The sequence below is a fragment of the Arvicola amphibius genome, chromosome 8 (assembly GCF_903992535.2).
Source record: "Arvicola amphibius chromosome 8, mArvAmp1.2, whole genome shotgun sequence".
NCBI lineage: Eukaryota > Metazoa > Chordata > Mammalia > Rodentia > Cricetidae > Arvicola > Arvicola amphibius.
In genome coordinates, this window is record NC_052054.1 from 116,821,691 (window position 1) to 116,842,271 (window position 20,581).

General features: G+C 46.6%; 1 protein-coding gene across 15 annotated transcripts; it reads left to right on the plus strand.

Moving 5' to 3' along the window:
* The first annotated feature begins 96 nt into the window (after positions 1-96).
* Znf142 (zinc finger protein 142) lies at positions 97-20,565 on the plus strand. 15 transcript variants are annotated; one of them, XM_038339369.1, is made up of 10 exons: positions 97-625; positions 2,806-3,119; positions 7,286-7,885; positions 8,751-8,912; positions 10,144-10,983; positions 12,935-13,112; positions 13,902-16,812; positions 17,743-17,848; positions 19,665-19,832; positions 19,951-20,565. In XM_038339369.1, exons 2-10 carry the CDS (start codon positions 2,834-2,836, stop codon positions 20,073-20,075), a joined length of 5,376 nt encoding a protein of 1,791 aa, XP_038195297.1. In that variant the 5' UTR covers positions 97-625; positions 2,806-2,833; the 3' UTR covers positions 20,076-20,565. The 15 variants fall into 15 exon arrangements, 14 of the variants coding, with proteins under 14 accessions (XP_038195297.1, XP_038195292.1, XP_038195294.1 ...); XM_038339364.1 differs by having other exon boundaries at positions 97-306; positions 466-625; positions 19,665-20,565; XM_038339366.1 differs by having other exon boundaries at positions 97-306; positions 570-625; positions 19,665-20,565.
* Positions 20,566-20,581: the final 16 nt, after the last annotated feature.

Below are 20,581 nucleotides of genomic sequence, written 5' to 3' on the forward strand. Positions count from 1 at the left end.
GCCACTCTACCCTGCAACTCTCGGTGGTTCCGCTTAGGGCCTCCGAGCTAGGGTACTCAAGGACATGGGGGGGGGGGGGGGGGAGGAACCATAGAGTAGCACCGGCCGCGAAGAGAGACAGAGTGACTGCCGCACGTCAGATTCCCAGAGGCTCGTGGGGCGAGGGCGGCCACACCAAAGGCCCCTAAGGAGCCGCTCCAGTAGCAGTCAGACCATAGAGATGCAGCTCCCGCCGGTTCTCGGGTAGAAGGTGAGAGAGCGGCTGTCGGCGGGAACCAAGGGAAGTGCGGGTGCTGCGAGCTGGAGGTAAAAGTTTCTCCAGCCCCAGCGTGAGTGGGCGTGGGAGGTGGGACCCCCAGGTGGTGGGAGGAGGTGCTGAGGGGGAGCACGCCGACGAGAGGGACCCGGGGGCATCTTCGCGTCACCGCCCTGGGCCCCGCCCGGGTATCCGCTGCCTCTCCTCAGGACCATAATCGTGACGATGCATCATTCCAAGCCTTGCATGTTCCTAAACGCCTTTCTCCTTCGCTGCATCTCGTGACTTGTCTGTCGCCGCCTCCACTTCACAGCTAGGAAAGCTGAATCCCAGAGAATCGACGCGAGTGCTTCTGTTCGAGGCCACACGGTGAGTCAAAGCCCAGAGGCGCTTGGGAATCGAGGCGCCTTGTTCCCCAGGCTTTCATGTCTCTTGGTTCTCCAGTCTCAAAGAAGTCACGTTACTTCTTTCTGGCACACTCCTGCCTCAAGCGCTGCATCTTCCTGAGGCTGCGTGATGGAGCAGGAAAATTGGGCAGAGCAGCAATTCTAAGCCGTCGGTGGAAGCTGTAGGTTCCAAAGAGCCTCGCCAACCACGGAAGTGCTCTTCCATGCCACCTTCGGAACTTCTGTGTGCTCTTACTGGTTTGAATGGAGAGATTCTACAGAATAAGGAATAGCGGCCCTCACCTGGGTCTCATTCCACCTTGGTGACCCGATTTCATCAAGTAATTATTGTCATTCTGTTTTGGTTGGTTGGTTGGTTTATTGAGGCAGGGTTTTTCTGTGTAAGAGCCTTGACTTGCCTGGAACTCACTTTGTAATCCAGGCCGGCCTCGAACTCACAGAGATCCACCTGCCTCTGCCTCCTGAGTGTTAAGAATTTTTAAAAGTATCTCACTTACTTCAGCTGCGTCTAACAGGGCCTTTAGCTTAATTCGCTTCTTGGTTGTGTTAGGTTCTGGAGGCCTTAGAAAGTTGGTGAGTTCAAAAGTTACCTTGTGGGGGCTCGAGAGATGGCTCAGTGGTTAAGAGCATTGCCTGCTCTTCCAAAGGTGTCCTGAGGCCGGGCGGTGGTGGCGCACTCCTTTAATCCCAGCACTCGGGAGGCAGAGGCAGGCGGATCTCTGTGAGTTCGAGACCAGCCTGGTCTACAAGAGCTAGCTCCAGGACAGGCTCTAAAGCTGCAGAGAAACCCTGTCTCGAAAAAAAAAAAAAAAAAAAAAAAAGAAAAGAAAAGAAAAAAGGAAAAAAAAAAAGGTGTCCAGAGGTCAATTCCTGGCAACCACATGGTGGCTCACAACCATCTGTAATGAGGTCTGGTGCCCTCTTCTGGCCTGCAGACATACACACAGACAGAATATTGTATATATAATAAATAAATATTTTTTTTTAAAAGTTACCTTGTATGTGAAGGAACACTGGTTTGACACCTTGGTTTAAAATATCTGGGTTTACTTCAATTCATCTGGTCACTAGAATTTTTGTATGTCTGCCTTGTGTTCGCTAAAATGAGAAAGCACCACATCCTGTGTTGGGATGTATAGTAACTCATTTGTAGAGTGCTCGCCTCTCATGCACAAAGCCCTGGGTTTGATCCCCAGTCCCGCACTTAAAAAAGAAAGAAAGATGTGAGGTTGGAGAAGTCGTCCAGTGGTTAAGAGTGAATGCTGCTCTTTCCGAGGACCTGGGTTCAGTTTCTAGCATCCATTTCCAGCGTCTGACAGCCACTCCAGCTTCAGGGGAATCCAGTACCCTCTTCTGGAATCTGCGGGCACCTGCACGCATGTGCACATATCAACACACATATAAAAAATAGAATCTTACAAACAGGTGTTGTGTACACCTGACTTCCCAGCACTCATTAGATGCGATACTGGGTGTTCAAGGTCATCCTCAGCTACGTACCATATTTGAAGCTAGTTGAGCTGTACAGCTAGGAAGAGAGACAGATAGGGAAAAAATAGTGCAGTATGGTTCCTGATGGAGTTACATACAAAGGCTGTCGGGACCCGAAAGAGAGGAAATCCAGAATATTAGGAAGCATTCACAGCAGAAATGATACTTTCTTAAGGAGTAGGTTTGTGTGATTAGCTAGACAAAGAGACTGAAATGCACTGAATGGAAGAGGCAAGAAAGTGGGGAGCAAGCAAAACAAAATGTAACGCATCAGAATTCGGCAAATCATCTGCTTAGGGGGGCTGAGGGGGTTGTTGTCTGAGAGGCAGGGCAACGAGGACCGCAAGTGAAGCAGTGGCTTTATATCTGCACTGAGAACAATGAGAGCCTCTGGCCCTACTTAGTCTTGTTGTAGTCATCACTTAGCTAACAAGAAACAACCTGTAGTCTTTAATGTTGGCCTCAACTTGTTCTCTACTAATACTGACTTCAGTCTCATTTTATACTGTGTTCAGTGTTGCTTTGAGAATATTTAGGATAATAAAGTATGGCATGTCGCCATGAATGGAAATGCCTAAATGTGTGGGCCAGCTTCGGAGAAGTTGAGAGTTCTAACCATGTGTGTATTTTTTTTTCCTGGCTATTTGTCAGCATTTAGGAGACCACAACACAGAAGTCAATGATAATGACAGACCCTGTGTTGGCGTCCCAGCTGGCTAACGGCACTGGGGAGATGGATGGACTATGCTCTGAGCTATTGTTGATTCCCCCACCTCTCTCAAACCATGGAATCCTGGGCCCTGTCCAGAATACCTGTGCTTCTGGGGAGCCTGCACCTTTGCCTGCTGACCCAGGCTGCCTCCTGGTAGAGGCCACAGCTACTGAAGAAAGTTCAGGGAACATGGAGATCATTGTGGAAGCAGTAGCTGAATCCCTGACCCCAGGAGCTTCTGGAGACACCTCAGGTACAAACATAGTTGCTACCAGGCCAGTGGGACACAGCCTGAGTTTTTTATCTGTGCTATTTTTGGTCCATCTCTTTGAATGTGATGAGAACACAAGGTTGCATGCTATTTTTATACCCGGAGATGTTATAATTTGGTTTGCAGCTGATGCATGTTGATGGAAGGCTGGCAAGGTAGCATACAGCCTTGTAACAAACCTTTGGCAAAGTTTTCCCTCTGAGAGCTTTGTGTCTGCTAGAACAGAAGACACCTGTGTCTATTCTGGCTTGTCCTTGCTCTGATAGTCTTTGGGATTCTTTATTCCATACTGACCCTAAACCAGCCAGTCATTAGGTCAGAGGCCCAACCTGGTCAACCATCTTCAGTTTTGCAGGGCTTTCCAGAAGTCCCTGGTGTTTCCTTGTCCTAGTTTCAAGTGTGTAACGTACTGTGCTTACCCAGGGCTGCTGTCTGAATAGGACATTCCCTTCATTCTTTCTACATCTAAAAAATCCCCTTTAGGAAATGTCCTATACTTTAACTGTTACTTTTCAGTTACAGCTGGAAACTTTGTCTTCTGACAGTTTAGGATAATAGCAAAGGATGCTGGGAAAAAATAGGTAATTTGACCATGTAAGAATTATAGACTGAGCCGGGCATTGGTGGTGCACGCCTTTAATACCAGCACTCAGGAGGCAGAAGCAGGAAGATCTCTGAGTTTGAGGCCAGCCTGGTCTACAGGACAAGTTCCAACAACCAGAGCAACACAAAGAAACCCTGTCTTAAAAAAACAAAATAAAACAAAACAAAAATCATTAACTTCTTTTTGGGGAACAAAGAGAGAGCATGAATGGACTATGTGGTGGTGCACACTTTTAATCCCAATACTTGGGAGACAGAGGTTGGCTGATATCTGTAAGTTCAAAACCACCCAGTGCCACATAGTGAGACCCTGTGTCAGGTTAAGGGGTCTGGCAAGACAGCTCAGTGATTAAAGGCATTTGCCACAAAGCTTGATAACCTGAATTCAATCCCCAGGATCCACTTGGTGAAAGGAAAGAACCAACTCCTACAAGTTGTCCTCTGACCTCCAAACATATGCACATATGGACACATTTCATATAACTGAATATTTTTAAGAAATAAAAAATAAAAACTATTTTTAAATTTTAGAGTTCATTGGCCTTGTTTTTGGTTTTTTTGTTTGATTGTTTTTTTGTACATACCTCTATTTCCAGAAGTGAGGAGGATTGTTAACTATTCTAAGCCAGAGTCTACATAGTGAATTCCAGGCCAGCCAGGGCTGCACTGCAGGATGTTGTCTTGAGGGGAGAGAGGGAATAAATGAATGGATATGAATTACTCTACATGCAGTTCACAAAGAAGAAATAAAGATAAACAATAGCCCTATGGAAAAATGCTTAGTTTCATAAAATGCTATTTTTGCTTCTCAATTTTAGCCAAAACTGAGTATCTTTAAAAAAATTTGTAGAGTAGGCCAGGCATTGGTGGCACACACCTTTCATTCCAGCACTCAAGAAGCAGAGGCAGGCGGATCTCTACAAGTTCAAGGCCAGCCTGGTCTACAGAGTGAGCTCCAGGACAGCCAAAACTACTTCTTTCTCTGAAGAAACCCTGTCTCCACCAAAAAAAAAAAAAAAAAAAAAAAACTCCTAGAGTTGAGAAGAGGCTATGTAAGGATACATAATATCTTGCAACTTTGGGTTTTTGTTTGTTTTTGATATGATCTCGCTATGTAGCTCTGGTTGGCCTGGAACAGAGGTCTGCCTGCCTCTGCCCCCCTAGTTTTGTAATTAAAGGTATATGCCACCATGCCCAGCTACTATAATCTTAGAACTTGATTGATTGATTGATTGATTGATTTTAATTTTTTTAGTTTTTAAAGATTTATTTATTTTATATATATAATATTCTGCCTGCATGTATCCCTGTGGGCCAGAAGAGGGCACCAGATCTCATTACAGATGGTTATGAGCCACCATGTGGTTGCTGGGAATTGAACTCAGGACCTCTGGAAGAGCAGCCAGTGCTTTTATCCTCTGAGCCATCTCTCCAGCCCTGATTGATTTTATTGTGCTTTTTCTCCACTCCCCTCCCCTTCAGCCCTCTCCTGTGGTCCCCATGCTCCCAAGATCTTGTCTTTTTCTACTTCTCATGTAGATTAGATTCACGTATGGTCTGTCTTAGGGTCCTCATTGTTGTCTAGGTTCTCTGGGATTGTAATTTTGCCTTATGTTTAAAAACCACTTATGAGTGAGTACATATGATAATTGTCTTTCTGTGTTTGGGTTACCTCACTCAATATGATGTTTTCTAGCTCCATCCATTTGCCTGGAAATTTCAAGATGTCATTTTTTTCTGCTGTGTAGTACTACATTGTGTAAATGTACCACATTTTTCTTAGAAGAATATAAAATAATATTCTTTTTTTTGTGTGTGTGTGTGTGTATGTGTGTGCTGAGGTATAGAATCCAGGTTCTTCTACATGGTAGCTAATTATTGTGCTATCACCCAGCTGCATTGCAACCTAAGTTAAGCTTTTGAAGGTCAGTTTGGCTACATAGTGAATTTTACAATAATACACATTCTGACAGTAATTCACTCCAGGAACCTCTCTTATTGGAAGACATTTATGCATATAGGAATGAGATGTATAAGGCAACTTTGTTGTTTTGTTGTTATTGTTGCTAGAAACATTTTCTTAGTCCATCAGGGCAGAATTTTAGTTTGATTTATTAGTTCTCTGAAATACCATGAATTGGTTAAAAATATATGGTATATTTAATAGGTAGTCACACACAAATATAACTTTGATGGGTGAGTATGCTGTTATGTCTGTTATCCGAGGATTCCTTTAATCTTAGTACTCAGAAAACTGAGGCAGAATGATCTAGAATTCAAGCCTAGACTAAGCTACATAAGTCAGCCTGAGTTACATATCACCTGTCTCATGGGTTTATGAGATGACTCAGCAGATAAAAATGCTTGCCACAGGGCTGTAGAGATGGCTCAGAGGTTTAGAGCACTGGCTGCTCTTCCAGAGGTTCTAAGTTCAATTCCCAGCAATCACATGGTGGCTCGTAGTAATCTGTATAATGCATTCCAGTACCCTCTTCTGGCCTGCAGTGCAGGCATACATGCAGGCAGAACACTGTATACATAATAAATAAAAAACTTTTAAAAAATGTGCTTGCTATGCAACCCTAGAAACCTGAATTTTATCCTTGGAACCACGTCAAAAAGCCATACAGATGTAGTAGCGTGGATCTCGAGCCCAATACTCGTTTGTGAGATGGGAGGTGCAGACAGGAGAATCAACCCCTAAACTTGAGGTCAAGTGAAACCATGTATGCAGTGCCCATTGTGTGATGCTTGGTGCACAGCAAACGCTCCTGCCAGCCATCACCTGCATCACCATTGTCACATCATAAGGGTGGAAGCCATCTTACCAGTATGCAGCAGTGTATGTTTGTGCACGTGCATGCTCATGTGCAGATGCCAGAGTCAGGGATCTTCCTCAGTTGTTCCCTGCGTTTTTATTTCTTTGTTTTGCATATTATCTTACCTGAGGTATGATAATAATATGGGCATCTGTGCGTGTGAGCAAATAACTTGTGGGCTTCAGTTCTCTCCTACCATGTGGGTTCTGGGGATTAAACTCAGGTCATCAGGTTTGGTGGCAAAGGCCAATACTGACTGAGTCATTTCGGAAAGTGTTTCTTATTGACCCTGGAGCTTATGAGTTTGGTTTGCCTAGGCTAGCCAGCCAGTAAGCTCCAGAAACAGAAACCTGCCTGTCTTTGCACCATCCGTGCTGGGAATCTGAACTCAGTCCTCATGCTTATGAGGCAGACACTTTGCTGACTGAGCCATCTCCCTAGCCCCAAATTTACTTTTTCTTGATGCTTTCTGGATTTTATTGTTTATTGATTTATTAACACACTAAGCACACATCTTTCACCAAATATTTTACCAGATACTAGAAATCCAGACACATTCCAGACAGGCTCTCCCTGACCTTATAGTCCAGGTACAAAGCCGAACTTGAAATCTGTCTGTACTCCATGACTATAAAAAGATTTACCTACATTTCTACTAGTGACTAACTCTTTCAAGTCTTGTTCCATCTGATTCTGTGCCTCTCTCTGTCGGTCCTCTGCCTGCAGGTGTCCTGGTAAAGGTGGTGGAGGTTTACTTCTGTGAGCGCTGTGAACAGAGCTTTGCAGAGCCTACTCTGCTGTCCCTGCACCAGTGCACTGAGACCCATACTCAGGCTGTGCAGGACCTCTCTAGCCCCCCGTGTTCTGTAGAGCTGCCCCCCAGCAACCTCACCCTCCATGGCCCTCTGCAGGACCCCAACCTGCCAGATAGCCCCCTGCCGTGTCCTGTATGTAGACAAGAGTTTGTCCAGCCCCAGGCCTTGAAGAGCCACTTCAAGATTCACCGGGTCCCTCCCAACACATTCTCCTGCCCAGAGTCTGGCTGTGTGTTCTCTGCTGAAGATCGCAAGGGTCTGCAGCATCATCTGAGACAGACCCACAAGGCAGTTCCTGTACCCTGTTCATTCCGGGGCTGCTCCCTGGTTTTTGGGAGCCAGCAGGGAATGGAGCTGCACCGGCAAGCCCATTACCCTTTCCACTGCAGCCACTGCGGCTTCATGGGCTCCAACGTCAAACTCTTCCGGCAGCATCAGCGGAGCCATGGAGCCAGTACACGGGGAGAACTTTCTGCTGCTCAGGGCCTTCCATCCCAGGAGCTGCTGCCAGGTAGGGGACCAGGGGCCCACTAGTCTCGTGCCTAGAATGTATCCACAGTTGGTCTCTTATAAGAGACCCCATTTGTTTCCAGTATGTCTGTTCCGTGAGTATGACAGAATGTAGACCATTGCTTAAGAAGATGGAATTGCAGCTGGGCTGTGGGGCACAGGCCTTTAGTCTCAGCACTTAGGAGGCAGAGGCAAGTAAATCTCTGTGAGTTCAAAGCCAGCCTGGTCTACATGGTGAGTTCCAGGACAGTTAGAGCTACACAGAGAACTCTGTCTTGAAAAAACAAAAGAAAGAAATCTCAGGAAAGATGCTGCTGCATCAGTTTCTCCTTTTAGTCTCACAAATAACAAAGCCAGCATGAGGTGAGTGGAGGAGCAGGGAATAGAGAACTTAGTCCAGGAGAGGACAGACTGAGAACTTGACTTGCTGAGCCTCTTTCTTGTTCTTATGTCTAAAGAGAAGACTTTGCAGGGGCAAGGTATGAGCCTCAAGTACAAATTAGGCCCCTCAGTAAACAGTGAACAGTCAGGGTATTGTCTCTGCCTTGAACATCCAGCCTTTGGCTCTGGAGACATGGACAAAGGAAGTACATTCTACTCTTGTCTACCTCTTAGGTCCTGTCCCTTCCCAGTGACTTCAAACTTCTGAGCTTCAGTGGATCTGAGTCTGTATTATCGTAGGTTTTTAGGATAGGTTTTTACTCTTGGTCTTCAGATCTCTGCCTTGAATAAGAATACATATATTTACTTAGCATCCAAGATTCTGCTAAGAGGAGAGAAAGATAATTCTGCTTGCCAGTAAGTATAATACCAACATTCAGTACTGTCATTGGCCCTTGTGAACTTCAAGTTTTGTGTGTCCCCAGTTCCCAAGCTGACTCCAGGAGAGGGAGAGCCTTCTGAGGAAGTGGGTACACCTTTGCCTGCGCAGGAGTCAGCCGAGGAGGATATAGAGGAAGAGGAGAGTGGCACCCAAAAGGACTCCCAGAAAGTCTCAGATAAAAGCCAAGGAACTCAGCAGTTGGAAGGTAATAACATCACTGAGGTTGAAGCTCTTCGTGGTAGACAAGAGTAGATAGTGGAGAGCCTGACATTTAGGCATTAGGATTAGGTTTTCCAAGCCTTAGTTCAGATCCATGTATTCTTTCTGTTACACTTAGACTCAAAGGTCAAGATCTAGGGCTAGGGAAATAACAATAGAGTATGCTCTTAGCATTTGTGAGTCCTTGGGTTTAATCTCAAGGACTTAAAACCAACTGCAGTCCCAGCACTCGGGAGGCAGAGGCAGGCGGATCTCTGTGAGTTCGAGACCAGCCTGGTCTACAAGAGCTAGCTCCAGGACAGGCTCTAAAGCTGCAGAGAAACCCTGTCTCGAAAAACAAAAAAATAAAATAAAAAATAAAACCAACAGCAAAGTCAAAGTCTAACATGCAGCGATAAGTAGATCAAGTAATCTAGTAACACAGGGCAGTGGTACAATTTGTTCTTGTAGGCAGGATTTTTTCAGCCAGTGTCTTAGCTAGGCCTTCTGATGTCAATGAAACATCATGGCCATAATAAAGCAAGTTGGGGAGGAAGGATTTATTGGGCTTACACTTCCGTATTACTGTTCACCGTTGGACAAAGTCAGGACAGGAACTCAAACGTCACCTGGAGGCAGGAGCTGATGCAGAGGCCTTTGAGGGGTATTCCTTGCTGGTTTGTTCCCCATGACTTGCTCAGCCTGCTTTCTTATAGAACCCAACCTGGGGTTGGCTCCACCCATAATGGGCTGGACCATCCATCAATCACTAATTAAGAAAACGCCTTACAGGCTTACCCACAGCCCAATCTTATGGAGGCATTTTCCAATGGAGGTTCTTTCCTCTCTGATGACTTTAGTTTGTGTCAAGTTGACATAAAACTATCCAGTACAGTTATAGACCTCTTTAACAGGAAAAAGGGGTTCTTTTATAGTATAGATATCACAGGTTATTGATGACCAATCCATTTTGTCTAGCTTCCTAAAACTTTTTTTCTGAATCTCTGTTTCCAGTTTCAAACTCAATAGAAACACTTGAAATTCATCCCACAGCATGTATACTTATGTCTGGTGAATAATTTTTTTATATGATTGTATTTCTTACCAGCTCTCAATTATTCTGAGCTTAGTGAGCCAGTACTTGGAAGGTTAGGGTACTTTACCATTCTTTCTGCTCACTCATTTTGAGGATCTTTCTTTCACAACAGCCCTGCTGATCTTTCTGCTTGTCTGTGTAGAGCAGGGACGGCAAGGGCATGTGGCTTCCAGTACTGAGTCCCTCTTCAAGACACACATGTGTCCAGAATGCAAACGCTGCTTTAAGAAGCGGACCCATTTGGTAGAGCACCTGCATCTCCACTTTCCAGACCCAAGCCTCCAGTGTCCCAACTGCCAGAAGTTCTTTACCAGCAAAAGCAAACTCAAGACCCATCTGCTGCGGGAGCTGGGTGAGAAGGCCCACCGATGTCCTCTGTGCCGCTACAGTGCCGTCGAGAGGAATGCACTTAACCGCCACATGGCCAGCATGCACGAAGATATTTCCAACTTCTACTCAGACACCTATGCCTGTCCTGTCTGCCGTGAGGAATTCCGTCTCAGCCAAGCGCTCAAAGAGCACCTCAAGAGCCACACAGCAGCAGCTGCAGCAGAGCCATTGCCCCTCCACTGCTTTCAGGAGGGCTGCACTTACGTAGCCCCCGACCGGAAGGCCTTTGTAAAGCACCTAAAGGAGACCCATGGAGTGCGAGCTGTGGAATGCCGCCATCACTCGTGTCCCATGCTCTTTGCCACAGCTGAAGCCATGGAAGCCCACCACAAGAGCCATTACGCTTTCCACTGTCCCCACTGTGACTTTGCCTGCTCCAATAAGCACTTGTTCCGCAAACATAAGAAGCAAGGCCACCCAGGCAGTGAAGAGCTACGGTGCACCTTCTGCCCTTTTGCCACCTTCAACCCAGTAGCTTACCAGGACCACGTTGGCAAGATGCATGCTCATGAGAAGATCCACCAGTGCTCTGAGTGCAGCTTTGCCACTGCCCACAAGAGGGTGCTTATCCGACACATGCTGCTGCACACCGGTGAGATGATAGAATAATGGTGGGGAGGTGATGGCTGGCATGAGCTTTTGCTGCAGGCATCACACAAAGGGCTTTGCATACACTGTTTCACTTGACGTCAGGTTTATGGGCACAACTCTAATATTCCAAGTTTGTAAGGATGTGAAGCAAAAGTTGAATATCATTAAACAAAGTAGTCAAGTCAGTGAATCCATGTACTCTGATTTAAAAACCTGTTTTCTAATATTAGACAATCATTCCTTACCCTTAAGTTTTTGTCCAGTTCTCCCCACCCCTAGTCAAGTGCAGATGGGTGAAGTGAAAAGTCCAGCCTTTTATAGAGTGAAAACTTCCAGACCAGGACAGATAACTTCCTTTATAATTCAAATTTTGAGAGTGTTGGAGCAGGAGAAGGGAGGGTAATTAGCCTTCCATATGCATGTGGCTTCCCTTAGAACTGAACATGGTCACATCTAGTGACCTGAAAATTGACTTGTTTTATCTTGGACTTCTAATTGGTTGCTAGCATTACTGAAGCCTTAGATGACAGCTAAATCAGGCTTCTTACTACAGTATCATCTCTGATCTCTGCAAACATCTATACATTGATGAACCATAAAGCCAATTCTACAAAAAACTCTGGTTAGAAAAATAATTTTTAGATAGTTTGGTCAAAGCTATTGTTGTTCCTGTATAAATGACAGTTCATTTCTGCACAGTTTTATCACAGAGTGTAGTTTCTAAGGCCTTTTCCTAAAACCTGTATCTGTGTAGTGTTAACATAGTTTAAAAATGTTCTTTTGGGGTTTAGAGAGATGGCTCAGTGGTTAAGAGCACTGCCTGCTTTGCTAAAGGTCCTGAGTTCAATTCCCAGCAACCACATGGTGGCTCACAACCATCTGTAATGCGATCTGGTGCTCTCTTCTGGCCTGCAGGCAGAATACTATATGCACAATAAATAAATAAAACAAAATAAAATAAATGTTCTTTTGCATGTATTAGCCTATTTTATCCTTAACAATCTTATAAACAAGGCAGGTAAAGATAAGAGAGAAAAATTTAATTGAGAAGTTAAATTTAGATAGAGAGCTGTTGTGTGCCCTTTGCCATGCAGAGGTGGTTGGAGTGGAGGGGTCTTGAAGGAACATGGCCGCTAGCCTCTTAGTGCCAGCTGTTGAGCACGTGCTGGGACTGATCAACCTTGAGTTACTGTGCACCCCGGCAGCTGTGTTCGGTTTTGTTTAATACTCACACCAACCTTGTGAGGCCTGTATTTTGCTGTTCCCTTTCTGGAAACAAGGAAACAGGCTGCCCAAGGCCATGTGGCCCACCTTTTAATAAAATGGCTTTGTGATTTCTCTGTGCCTTGATTTTCCCATCTCTAAAACAGAGATAATAATAGCACCTTATTGTTGTTATGAAGACTCATTGATAGGAGGCAGTTTATGCAAAGATCAGGCACATAGTGAGCATTGTAGAAATGCTGGCTGTTCTGGCCATACTGTATTGAAATCTAGAGTTCCAATTCTATTTCTTCTCTTGTTCTAATCTCTACTTAGGAAATGAGAAGGGATTGAGTTACAGGTGCCAACCTTTTCCTAAAAACCAGAGGTAAGCTTGGCACACACCTTTAATCCCAGCAGTGGGAGACAGAGGTAGGTGGATCTCTTGAGTCAAGGCCAGTCTGGTCTGGTCTACAGAGCGAATTCCAGGACAGCCAGGGTTACACAGAGAAACCCTGTCTCAAAAAAAAAAAAAAAAAATCAAAGGTAGACTTTTAATTTTCTTTGCTTTTCCCTCCTCTTCATTGGTATAGGAGTTGGAAGAACTATCTGTGACAGCTATAATGTAGCCTTCTTTCCTGTGAAGTTTGCTGTGTCTGGTATCATAGCAAACTTACTGCAAGAGATGATATGGCCACGCACTCAAATCTGTATCTGACCTTTGCTCTTTCCCCTCCACATAATATAAGGAGAGAAACCTCACAAGTGTGAGCTGTGTGACTTCACCTGCCGAGACGTGAGCTACCTATCCAAGCACATGCTGACCCATTCTAACACCAAGGATTACATGTGTACTGAATGTGGCTATGTCACCAAGTGGAAGCACTACCTGAGTGTACACATGCGGAAACATGCAGGGGATCTCAGGTACGAGCACACGTTTCCATCTCTGGCCCCATGGCTTTCTCTTTTCTAATACCCATCTCTGCTCCCACTATCTTAGCTCTATCACCTACAGTTGAGCCCTGTGTCTGTGGCCCATTCTGCATGGTGAGAGCATTCTGGGCCAGGAGAAGGAAAAGAGATCAAAATGTCACTTGAGGGACTGAGGAAATCGCTCAGTCAGTAAAGGGCTTGCCTGCAATCATGAAGGTCTGATGAGTTCAATCCTTAGAGCCCACATTTAAAGTATTACTTGAGTTCTCAGAATTTGGTCTCAGGAAAATGGATCTACACTTAATGGCACCAAGTAGTCACTTCAAGATCCAGGAATAGCTGGGCAAATTCGCTAACCTATAGGCACATCTACCCAGGGGCTTGCTTTGGTCTGTAGCTTTTATGCCTCCACTGGGGAATAGAACAAAGTACAGAAACCTGCTCCATGGGGCCTTTAGTTACTTAGAAGCCAAGTGGGTACTGCCATCCTGGTACACCTGCCCCACTTGGGGTAGGGGGTCACAACACGACACACACATGCAGTACAGAATAGAGAGCCCCAGCCCTGAAGCTAAGCTGTCTCTGCCCATCACTTCCTTTGGGAACACCTTCAGGCAGACTCTTTAAAGGGAAAATATCTACTTCACAGGATGGTGAAAGGCAGGTTAGATCAGATGGTTCATGTGCAGCACAGAGCACAAACAGGCCTACAGTATTTAATCAGTGACTGTTAACTGTTAGGATTTATTGTGATTGACTCCTCTTTGTCTTTATCCCCAGATACCAGTGCAACCAGTGCTCTTACCGCTGCCATCGGGCCGATCAGCTGAGCAGCCACAAACTGCGGCACCAAGGCAAGTCCCTCATGTGTGAGGTGTGTGCCTTTGCGTGCAAGCGGAAGTATGAGCTCCAGAAGCACATGGCTTCCCAGCACCACCCTGGCACACCTGCCCCACTCTATCCCTGCCGCTACTGCAGCTATCAGAGCCGCCACAAGCAGGCCCTGCTGAGCCATGAGAACTGCAAGCACACCCATCTCCGTGAGTTTCATTGTGCCCTCTGTGATTACCGTACCTTCAGCAACACCACACTCTTCTTCCACAAGCGTAAGGTCCATGGCTACATGCCAGGGGACCAGGTATGGCAGTTGTGCAATGCCAGCCAAGAGTCAGAGGGGGCCAGACAGTGCCTGGCACCTCCATCAGACTTAGGGCCTTCAAGCCAGCTGTCAGCCCAGCCTGAGAGACAAGACCATGAACATGGGATTGTGGCAGACTCCAGTGTGGATCAGGCCCTGCCAGAGACAACTAATGAGGTCAGCACCAAAAAACAGGATGCTATTGAGGCTCCCCAAGGGGATAACCTGGTTGGCAGCCCCAGCCCAGGGGAGGCAGAGGAGGGTGGCTGCACACTACACTTGGAGGCCTTGAGGGTAGAGCTAGAACCTGTGGCAGAGCCACCACCCCTTGAGGAGCTCACTGAAACCGCACCTGTGGAGTTCAGGCCTCTAGATCCCTCAGGACCACTTGGAATGGAAAGACCAGATGGGCTGGAAGAGCCGGAACTGTCCAGCTTTGAAAGGGTTAGGACTCCCGGCTTGATTGCTGAAGAAGAGCCCATTCTGGAGAAGCTAGTCTCTGAGCCCTCCAGAAATCTTCTAATCTCTGAGGAGACCCCTAGTACATTCAGGGCAACTCTGTCTGCTGAGACTGCACCGCTGCCTCAGTTTCCTGAGTCAGAGTCACTACTTAAGGCCCTGAGGAGACAGGACAAAGAACAAGCAGAAGCCCTGGTGCTGGAGGGCCGGGTCCAGATGGTGGTGATCCAGGGAGAAGGAAGGGCCTTCCGCTGCCCACACTGCCCTTTTATTACTCGCCGGGAGAAAGCCCTGACTCTGCACTCCAAATCGGGTTGCCAAAGCCGCCGAGAACCCCTGCTATGCTCTGAGTGTGGAGCTAGCTTTAAGCAACAACGTGGCCTCAGCACTCATATGATGAAAAAATGCCCTGTTCTTCTTAAAAAGAACAAGGCTTTGCCCAGCCCTGTCTCTCCCACGCTACATCCTCAGCTTCCAGGTAGCCAAGCCTCACAGGATGCTGAAAGCGGGAAACCCCCACCTTTACCATCAAAGGTAGAGCTTCTGCTTCCAAAAGATGTTCCTTCTGAGCTCCCTGGGGAGACAGAAGTAGAGGAACCTCAACCCACACCCTCTGACTTCCCAGCCTGTCTTACAGGAAAGTCCTTACCCACAGGGACCTCTGAGAAGTTCCACTTTGAGCAAGGCAAGTTCCACTGCAGTTCGTGCACATTCCTTTGTTCTCGGCTCTCCTCTATTACCTCTCATGTGACTGAAGGCTGCCGAGGGGAGCGCAGCCGGGGAAGAAAGCGTGGGCGCCCCCAGACCCATTCTGTTATGGTTCCCCTAAACCATGGGGACTCGGCGCTCTTGAACAGTGTGAGTACAGAGTCCAGCCCTGGGGATAGGGACACTGCTGTGGTTCAGAAACAGAAGGGTGCCCTCTTCTCCTGCCCCACGTGTCCTTTTAGCTGTCAGCAGGAACGAACCCTGAGGACTCACCAGACCCAAGGCTGCCCCCTTGAGTCTGGAGATCTGCGCTGTGGTCTCTGCCCATTTGTTGCTCCTGCTGCTGCTGCTCTGAGGCTCCATCAGAAGCGGAGGCACCCCACTGCAGCCCCAGCCTCTGGCCCCCGGCCCCTTCTGCAGTGTGAGGACTGTGGCTTTACTTGCAAGCAAAGCCGGTGCCTCCAGCAGCACCGGCGACTCAAACATGAGGGTGTGAAGCCACATCAGTGCCCTTTCTGTGATTTTTCTACTACTAGACGGTACCGGTTAGAGGCCCACCAGTCTCGACACACGGGTGTTGGCCGCATCCCTTGCAGCTCCTGCCCACAGACATTTGGCACCAACTCAAAACTGCGTTTGCACCGACTGCGAGTACATGACAAAACACCCACCCACTTCTGTCCACTCTGTGACTACAGTGGATATCTTCGCCATGACATCACTCGCCATGTCAACAGCTGCCACCAAGGCACCCCGTCCTTTTCCTGCTCTCAGTGTGAGGCCCAGTTTAGCTCAGAAACAGCACTGAAGCAGCACGCTCTGCGCCGCCACCCAGAACCTGCACACCCATCCCCTGGCTGTCCTGTAGAGGCCACTGAGGGCCCCTTGCACTGTTCCCACTGTGGCCTGCTCTGCCCCAGTCCTGCCAGCCTACGAGGACACACCCGCAAACAGCACCCAAGGCTGGAGTGTGGGACCTGCCAGGAGGCCTTCCCTAGCCGGCCAGCACTGGATGAGCATCGGAGGCAACACCATTTCAGTCACCGCTGCCAGTTCTGCAACTTTGCTGCCCGGGAGCGAGTAGGCCTGGTGAAGCACTACCTGGACCAGCATGAGGAGACTTCAGCGGCCGCCTCAGGTGGGGATGGGGATGCTGGCCAGCCCTCTCTTTGTTGCCCTTTCTGTGACTTTTCATGTCGCCATCAGTTGGTGCTGGATCACCATGTAAAGGGGCATGGAGGCACCCGGCTCTACAAGTGCACTGACTGTGCCTACAGCACCAAAAACCGGCAGAAGATCACTTGGCACAGCCGTATTCACACTGGGGAAAAGCCTTACCGCTGTCACCTCTGCTCCTATGCCTGTGCTGACCCTTCTCGCCTCAAGGTAAGGTCAATGTAGGCTCTGAATTCTGTAACTTTTTTTTTGGTGTGTGTGTATATGTGTATGTATGTGTATCACACATGAGCCTGGTGCCTGTAGAGCCAGAAGAGGTGTTGGATCCTCTAGAACTAGAATTAAGGACAGTTGTGAGCTGCTATGTGGGTGCTGGAAACTAAACCCTGGTTCTCTGGAAGAACAACCAGTGCTCTTAATTGCTAAGTCATTTATCAAGTATCCTGGATTCTGTAACCTTAACAATTACACATATTCGCTTGTGACTCTAGATAGGTCCCTTAACGTCTCAAAACTTAAGAGATTCCTCATCTGTAAAAGGGATAATACAGGGGCTGGAGAAATGGCTCAGTGGTTAAGAACACTGACTTCTTCCAGAGGTTTTGAGTTCGGTTCCCAGCAGCCACATGGTGACTCTCAACCATCTGTAATGAGATCTGACACCCTCTTCTTACCTGCAGGCATGAACACTGTATACATAATAGATAAATGAATCTTTAAAAAAGAGGGGGAAATAATACAACTCTATGCACTTTCGTAAAGATAAATTCCATAACTGTTCTCAATGTGATAAGAGTATTTAATACTTTGAGAATAATCTGGGTATTAACAGTAACATTTATTGACCACTTATTTTTATGCCTCGTACTGCAATTTTAATCATTTGAAAATACAACATAGGTCACTGGCTAGGGAACTCAGTAATAAGAATACTTAATATGCTTATTAATATTAAGTATTAATAGTTCCCCACAGCACATACATACACACAAAGAGATAGATACTTGTACCTGTGTTACAGATTATTAAACAGAATTAGAGGTTAGCTTACCCCACAGCATAGCTAGTAAGAAACAACTGAGCCCTGAGGGAAGCTTCCTGTTATGGGGAGGAAACATTCGCATTTGCTCTTCCTTCCAGTACCACATGCGGATCCATAAGGAGGAGCGGAAGTACCTGTGCCCTGAGTGTGGGTACAAGTGCAAGTGGGTCAACCAACTCAAGTACCACATGACCAAACACACAGGTAAGTGTGTGTGTCGGTTACTGTCTTGCTTAAAGGGTTTCCCTCTTCTTTGACAAACTTAACCTCCATGAGATGTTGGATGTCCTCACTCAGAGCCTACATCAGTTTTCACCCTGGGAATAGGGACCACACAGGAAGAAGACATACTTCTGGCTCGCCAGCCCAGTGACACCAAAGAAAGGGTAAAGCTGAAGGCCTGGGCAAATGTGTTTACAAAAGCTTTTCCTGTGATTATGATACAAGTTCACACACACGGAGACCCTCCAACTCAGTTTGAGTGACTGCTGAGAGATACTTGGTTTCTGCGTGAATGTGGTAAAATGATTATAAGTGAGGAGAAAGGTGAGAGCTTCCACCCCTTCCCCTCGCACTTTTTTTTAAAATGTGCATTGTCTGCGTGTCTGTCTGTGAGGATGCCAGATACCCTGGAACTGGAGTTACAGACCCTTGTGAGCTGCCGTGTGAGTGCTGGGAATAGAACCCTGGACCTCTGGAAGAGCAATCAGTGCTCTTAACTACTGGGCCATCTTTCCAGCCCTAAGTTCCCTATTTTTAATTTGTCTTTCCTCTCTAGTGTATGGAATTCACAAATCATGGGTTCTCTGTAAAAGATTAATGATTGGGTACCTTTGATTATGGCATATGCTTCCCCCATATATAGAGGAGTTATCTTTATCTTTTTTTTGAATATTTTTTGTTTTTTTGTTTTTGTTTTGTTTTGTTTTTTGAGACAGGCGTTCTGTGTATGACCCTGACTGTCCTCAAACATACATAATCAGCCTGCCTCTGCCTCCCAAGTGCTAGGATTAAAATCATGTGCCACCACCACCCGGTTAGTTTCTCTTATATTTTTTCAGTTTGATAAGAAAGTGCAATTAATGAGCTGAGCGGTGGTAGTGCACACCTTTAATTCCAGTACTCAGGAGGCAAAAGCGGGCAGATCTCTGTGAGTTCAAGGGCAGCCTGGTCTACAAGAGCTAGTTCCAGGATAGGCACCAAAGCTATAGAGAAACCTTGTCTTGAAAAAACCAAAAAGAACTTAAAAAAGAAAAAAAAATGTATCTAGGGGACTGGAGAGGTGGGTCAAGCACTATTAAGAGCACTGGCTGCTCTTCCAGAGGACCCGAGTTCAATACCCAGCACCCACATGGCCTCTCACAACTGTCTGTAACTCCAGTTCCAGGGCATCTGACACCTCACACTAATGCAAATAAAAGAAAGTTAAAAATTTAAAAAAAAAAAAAAGTTTTGAATTTAAAGAAAAGTGTCCCAATGGAGTCTTTAAGTTCTATACTGTCACATGACCAAAGAAGTGTTGGAGTTTCCCATTTAATAACCCTGTCATAATTGAGTTTTATTTATTTATTTATTTATTATTTATTTATTATGTATACAATATTCTGTCTGTGTGTCTGCCTGCAGGCCAGAAGAGGGCATCAGATCTCATTTCAGATGGTTGTGAGCCACCATGTGGTTGCTGGGAATCGAACTCAGGACCTTTGGAAGAGCAGGCAATGCTCTTAACCGCTGAGCCATCTCTCCAGCCCCATAATTGAGTATTCTTTACTATAAGGAAGGCTAGTTGGCTAGAAGTTCAGTTGGTCATCAGCATCCACTGGGACCTGTGTATCCATAAGGACTCAGTGGAGAAGGACCCCAAAATGTCAGAAAAGAATGGTCATTTTTTTTTAAAAAAAAAAAAAAAAGAATGGTCATTAGCTTGTGCTGTGTTCTTTATATCCAGGTCTCATACTGACTTTATGAGCCACTGATCCTTGTTCTTCCCTCTTCATGGTTGTGTGTGTTTGTCCTATAGGACTGAAGCCATACCAGTGTCCCGAGTGTGAGTACTGCACCAACCGGGCTGATGCGCTGCGTGTACACCGGGAGACACGGCACCGAGAGGCACGGGCTTTCATGTGTGAGCAGTGTGGCAAGGCATTCAAGACGCGCTTCCTGCTGCGCACCCACCTACGCAAGCACAGTGAGGCCAAACCCTATGTTTGCAATGTTTGCCACCGTGCTTTCCGCTGGGCTGCTGGCCTGCGACATCATGCCCTTACCCATACCGACCGCCACCCATTCTTCTGCCGCCTCTGCAGCTACAAAGCCAAGCAAAAGTTCCAGGTGGTCAAGCATGTGCGCAGGCACCACCCTGACCAGGCCGACCCTAACCAGGGTGTGGGCAAAGACCCCACTACTCCCACAGTGCACCTACATGATGTGAAGCTGGAAGATCCTAGCCCTCCTGCTCCTCCTGCTCCCCCGACTGGACCTGAAGGCTGAACCCCTACCCCACCTCTGGCTTAGGAAGAACATTATAGTCCAAGATATGCAAACTGGGACTGTAGCTAACCTGAGTTTAGGGCCTGGCGGAGGGCTGGCTTTGGGATGTTAGTGTGGCTGGAACACACTCCCCACCCTTGAGACTCTGGCCTTTAAAATTAATAGCTATAAAAAGATAGGCTTGGACTAAAACGTTGATTTCTTGAGTAGCACTATGGTTTTAGCCTTGCCTGGATCTCCAGTGTTTACCATTGTTGCACCAGAGCCCCTGACTATACGGGCTCTGTTTTATTCACTCCATCATCTCTTCCTTCTTACGGTTTCAAGTCTGATTTTCTTCCAGCATTTTCTGAACATTTGTACCTAATTGCATGTGTTCCTGTGTCTACTGCTCTGTAAGCATGTGAAACAGAAGATTACCAGTTAACAGACGTGTCTGGATCCCTG

What these genes read in the sequence shown, in the direction of transcription:
- Znf142 (XM_038339367.1), top strand. Translation starts at nt 2,834, where the DNA reads ATGATAATGACAGACCCTGTGTTGGCGTCCCAGCTGGCTAACGGCACT. An exon ending in ATCCCAGGAGCTGCTGCCAG is followed by an intron (nt 7,886 to 8,750) that starts GTAGGGGACCAG and finishes GTGTGTCCCCAG; the next exon opens with TTCCCAAGCTGACTCCAGGA. An exon ending in ACACATGCTGCTGCACACCG is followed by an intron (nt 10,984 to 12,934) that starts GTGAGATGATAG and finishes ACATAATATAAG; the next exon opens with GAGAGAAACCTCACAAGTGT.